The sequence below is a fragment of the Eimeria acervulina genome, genomic scaffold (genome assembly GCF_000499425.1).
Source record: "Eimeria acervulina Houghton genomic scaffold, Eah_scaff565, whole genome shotgun sequence".
Taxonomy (NCBI): domain Eukaryota; phylum Apicomplexa; class Conoidasida; order Eucoccidiorida; family Eimeriidae; genus Eimeria; species Eimeria acervulina.
In genome coordinates, this window is record NW_013549725.1 from 16,057 (window position 1) to 20,803 (window position 4,747).

The 4,747-nt window shown below is 48.2% G+C and overlaps 1 protein-coding gene across 1 annotated transcript; it reads left to right on the plus strand.

The window, feature by feature from the left end:
- Positions 1 to 1,610: 1,610 nt before the first annotated feature.
- On the plus strand, positions 1,611 to 4,627 carry EAH_00042960 (hypothetical protein, conserved; the record flags this gene model as incomplete). The annotated part of the gene is made up of 2 exons (XM_013395025.1): positions 1,611 to 4,094; positions 4,370 to 4,627. The coding sequence occupies 2 exons, from the start codon at positions 1,611 to 1,613 to the stop codon at positions 4,625 to 4,627; spliced, it is 2,742 nt and encodes a 913-aa protein (XP_013250479.1).
- Between the last annotated feature and the right edge of the window lie 120 nt (positions 4,628 to 4,747).

A 4,747-nucleotide genomic window follows, 5' to 3' on the forward strand; every position in this document is an offset into this window, starting at 1 on the left:
ACTATCATAAATATTGTTATAACAATTCTAATAGTAATAACAATAATAATAATTAGTATAATAATAATAATAATAAAACTACAATAATAATAACAATAATAATAAACATAACGATTCGTAATAAGCTAATGCAATGTATATATATACACTGTATAAATATATATGTTATAGATAAATATACATATATATATATGTATAAATATATATTAATATTATTTCTTTCTTAATACTTTATTATTTTTAATGTTATGTTATTATTATTATTCTTTGATTGTTGATATTGTTTTATTATTAATATTATTTTATTATTAATAATCTTAATATTATTAATATTAATAGCACTAACAATTTATTCAGCTGTCTCCGCTTGTATTCCTAGTATGCAGCTGCTGCAGCAGCAGCAGCTGCTGCTACTCTTACTGCTGCTGCAGCTGCAGCTGCTGCTACTACTGCTGCTGCTACTGCTGCTACTGCTGCTACTGCTGCTGCTGCTGCTAATGCTACTCTTACTGCTGCTGCTGCTGCAGTAATAACAGCGCATGCATTGTTGCTGTGGAGGTTTACAGTTAAAATAAACAATTGAAGTTGTGTCGGTAAGGATATAAAAAGAATAATTATTTTATTTCGCGAGATAATAATTAATTAAATAAATGCTGCCTAGACACTGTAATAATCTTGAATGAACAACAAATGCAAGAAAGTAAAAATTAAAATTATTTAAAAATATATCAGACAAATATTCCCTAAACCCTAAACCCTAAACCCTAAACCCCAAACCCTAAACCCTAAACCCTAAACCCTAAACCCTAAACCACAAACCCTAAGCCCTAAACCCTAAACCCTAAATAACGTTGCATAAGAAACTGTGGATATGCATGAAAGAACTAAATTGAATTTATTTTTAGATTAATTATTAAAGAGAATAAACAAAAAAAGTAAAATAAATAGAGTTGCATATACAGCCGAACATCAAACGGTTTGCTGCAGCAGCCTGAGTTTATTATTGCATGAAAAAGACAAGATAAACAAAAATAATAGATTTATATTTTAATTAATTAATTATTTATTTATAAATATTTAAATTAAATACTTATTTTAAACTTTTAGCTTCTTATTCTCTTCTTTACTCCTGGGGCCCCCCACCAACCGAGCAGCAGCAACACCTATAGAGATCTGCTACTGCTGCAGCAGCAGCAGCAGCAGCAGCAAATGTTGCTGCAGCGTCCTGCAATGTCTAAACAACCCTTATTAGCCTTCTCTGCTTTTTATATTTTATTAAGAGAAATAAAAACAAGCAAAACAAATAAACAAAAACAAATCACTAGCAAACCCCTCTACGCTGCAGCAGGGGCCCCTGGGGGCCCCCCAGCAGCAGCAAATCAATGAACAGCAGCAGCAGCAGCAGCAGCAGCAGCAGCAGCAACTGCGGCAGCAACTGCAGCAGCAACTGCAGCAGCAACTGCAGCAGCAACAGCAGCAGCAGCAGGCACACATACAAATAGTAGAGAATAACAACAGGGCCTGAGAGGCTTCGCACTCCTTCTGCGCTCTGCGCAGATCTAAGGGTTTAGGGTTTAGGGTTTAGGGTTTAGGGTTTAGGGTTTAGGGTGATGGGGTCTTTCCCTGGGCAAGACACGCAGCAGGCAAACCCTCACCCATGGAATATCGTGCTGCAGCAGAGACCTCACAGCAGCGCAGCAGCAGCAGCAGCAGCAGCAGCAGCTGCAGCAGCTGCTGCTGCTGCTGATGCTGGGTTTCCGCTGCAGCAGCAACAGGGCTTCTGCCTGCTGCAGCAGCAGCAGCGCGAACAGCAGCAACAGCAGCAGCAGCAATTTCAGCAGAGAGAGAAACAGCTGCTGCATCTCCACTCTGCTGCTGTCAGTTTGTATGATAGCTGCACCAACGTCCTCTCTTATCAGCAGCAGCAGCAGCAGCAGCAGCAACAGCAGCAGCAGCAGCTACAGCGGAACACCGCAGCATGTTTTTCTGGCTGCTACAACGTGCATGCAGCGCATGCTGCTGCAGCAGATAGCCATATGAGCAACACTGCAGCAGCAGCAGCAGCAACACCAGCAGCAGCAGCAACAGCAGCAGCAGCAGCAGCAGCACGGCCACCAGCAGCTGCAGCAGCAGTTTGCTTCTCCCTCCAAAGTAATGGCACCCCTGGGTATGAGAGAGAGACAGTGTACAGAGATATGCAGCAGCAGCAGCACCTGCAGCAGCAGCACCTGCAGCAGCAGCAGCTGCAGCAACAGCAGCTGCAGCAACAGCAGCTGCAGCAGCAGCAGCAGCTACAACAGCAGCAGCTGCAACAGCAGCAGCAGCAGCAACAACAGCAACAGCTGCAACAACAGCAGCTGCTACAACAACAGCAGCAGCAGCAGCTGCTACTGCAACAACAGCAGCAGCAGCAGTTGCTACTGCAACAGCAGCAGCAGCAGCAGTTGCTGCAGCAGCAGCTGCACCAGCAGCAGTTGCACCACCAGCAACTGCAACAACAGCAACTGCAGCAGCAGCTGCTGCATCAGCAGCAGCTGCAGCAGCAGCATCAGCAGCAGCAGAAGCAGCAGCAGCAGCAGCAACAGAAGCAGCAGCAGCAGCAGCAGCAGCAAGAGGAGCAGCTGCTGCAGGAAGGATTCCCTGTGGGGGCTCTGCTGCAGTCGTGTCGGTTGTGGTGGGGCTGTCCAAGCCCTGCAGCAGCAGCAGATAGCAGCAACAGCAGCAGCAGCAGCAGCAGCAGCAATAAGAACAACAGGCAGACCCGCCAAATACGCAGGCGTTGGGGATGCAGCAGCAACACCAGCAGCAGCAGCAGCAGCAGCAGCAACCGCACTTCAGCAAGGGGCCTCCATGTGAAAGGCCCCGTTTCATCTGCTGCTGCTGCTGCTGCTGCTGCTGCTGGTGGTGCTTCTGGTGCTGCAGCAAAGAAGGACAGCAGCAGGGTACCTTGTGATTCAACTGCTGCGAGTGCTGCTGCTGCTTCACCAGCAACAGCAACAACAACAGCAGCAGCAGCAACAACAGCCGCCGCAACAACAACAGCAGCAGCACCAGCAACAGCAACAGCAGCAGCAGCAGCAACAGCAGCAGCAGCAACAGCAGCAGAAGGAAGAGTATCTGTTTGGGAGTTAATAGAACGGTGGGCTGGTGAGAGCGATGATGAAGAATTTGTTTTTAAGCGGAAGGAGACGCCTAAGGAGACAGTTGAAGCAGCTTCTTGCTGCAGCACGACTCGCAGCAGCAGACACAGGAGACGGGCCCAGCAGCAGCAGCAGCAGCAGCAGCAGGTGCTGCAGCAGCAAGGGGGAGAGAAGGAAGATGTGGAGAGCCCTTTTGAGTCTCTCTGCAGCAGTGAAGAGACAGCAGCAGCAGAAAGCAGCTGCTGCAGCAGCAGCTGCAGCACCAGCAGCAGCTGCAGTAGCTGCAGCAGCAGCTGCAGCAGCTGCTGCAGCAGCAGCAGCTCTAGTGAAGACACCGAAATTGAGGTTGACAGCAGCAGCAATTGCTGCTGCTGTTCGAAACCCCCCGCTAAAGGACGAGAATACAGCTGCAGCAGCAGCAGCTGCAACAGCAGCAGCTGCAGCAGAAGCAGGTGGAGGGGACGTAGGGGTCGCAGCAGCAGCAGCAGCAACAGCAGCAGCAGCAGGCTGAGGCCTTTTGGAGAGAAGTATGTGGGGTCAAGTGCAGCAGCAGAAGCAGCAGCAAATGCTCTCCGCCCACCATTTATCTTAGAGCATGTGCAGCATTTGCTGCCTCACCTGCAGCTGCAGCTGCAGCAGCAGCAGCAGCACCAAGGCCCAGCAGCAGCAGCAGCAGCTGCTACTGCTGCTGCTGCTGCTGACCCACCTGGAGTAAACGGATTCACGCAGCAGCAGCTGCGACGGCTGAAGCTGCAGCTTGATGTTTATTTGCAGCTGCTGCTTCAGGCTATCTTCCTAACAAGGGCCCCAGCAGCAGCAGCAGCAGCAGCAGCAGCAGCAGGTGGCAGCAGCAGCAGCAGCAGCAGCAGCAGCGGAGCAGAGCCGCCAGAGGTGGAGAGACACCACAAGCTGTTGGGGCTTCTAGATTCTCTAGTCCTTGCAAGACTGAAGCATGTTAGCTTCATTTTGCTGCTGCTGCTGCTGCTGCTGCTGCTCTTGCTGCTGCTGTTGTTGCTGCTCTTGCTGCTGCTCTTGCTGTTGTTGCTGCTGCTATTGCTGCTGCTGCCAGTGTTTGTTTTGCTTTAGCTGATGCTGGCTGTTTTTTGCTGCTGCAGATATTGCTGTTGCTGCCGCTGTTGCTGCGATTTCCATTGCTGCTGCTGCTGCTGCTGCTTCTGAACTTGTTGTGTTTGCTGCTGCTGCTGCTGCTGCTGCTGCTGCTGCTGCAGGTGAATACTCTGCGAGTTAAAGAGGGTTTGCTTCCGCTGGATATTACAGAGCCTCTTCCTTCTGCAGCAGCAGCCCTCATCAGCAGCAGCAGCAGCAGCAGCAGCAGCAGCAGCAGCAGCAGCAGCGGGCTTGTTCCTTTTGCTGCTTGCCGCTATAAAACTGCTGCTGTCTTTGCTGGAGAGACGCCCCGCTGCTGCTCTCTCGATGTCCCTCTGCTTCGGAAAATTAAACATTTTTTGCTGCTGCTGATTGAGTAAGGCCTCAAGTTAGTTAAAACAAAATATAAATAATATATTATTATATTATTAATATAATATAACATTATACTATAATATAGTATATATTATATATATTATATATATTATATATATAATATA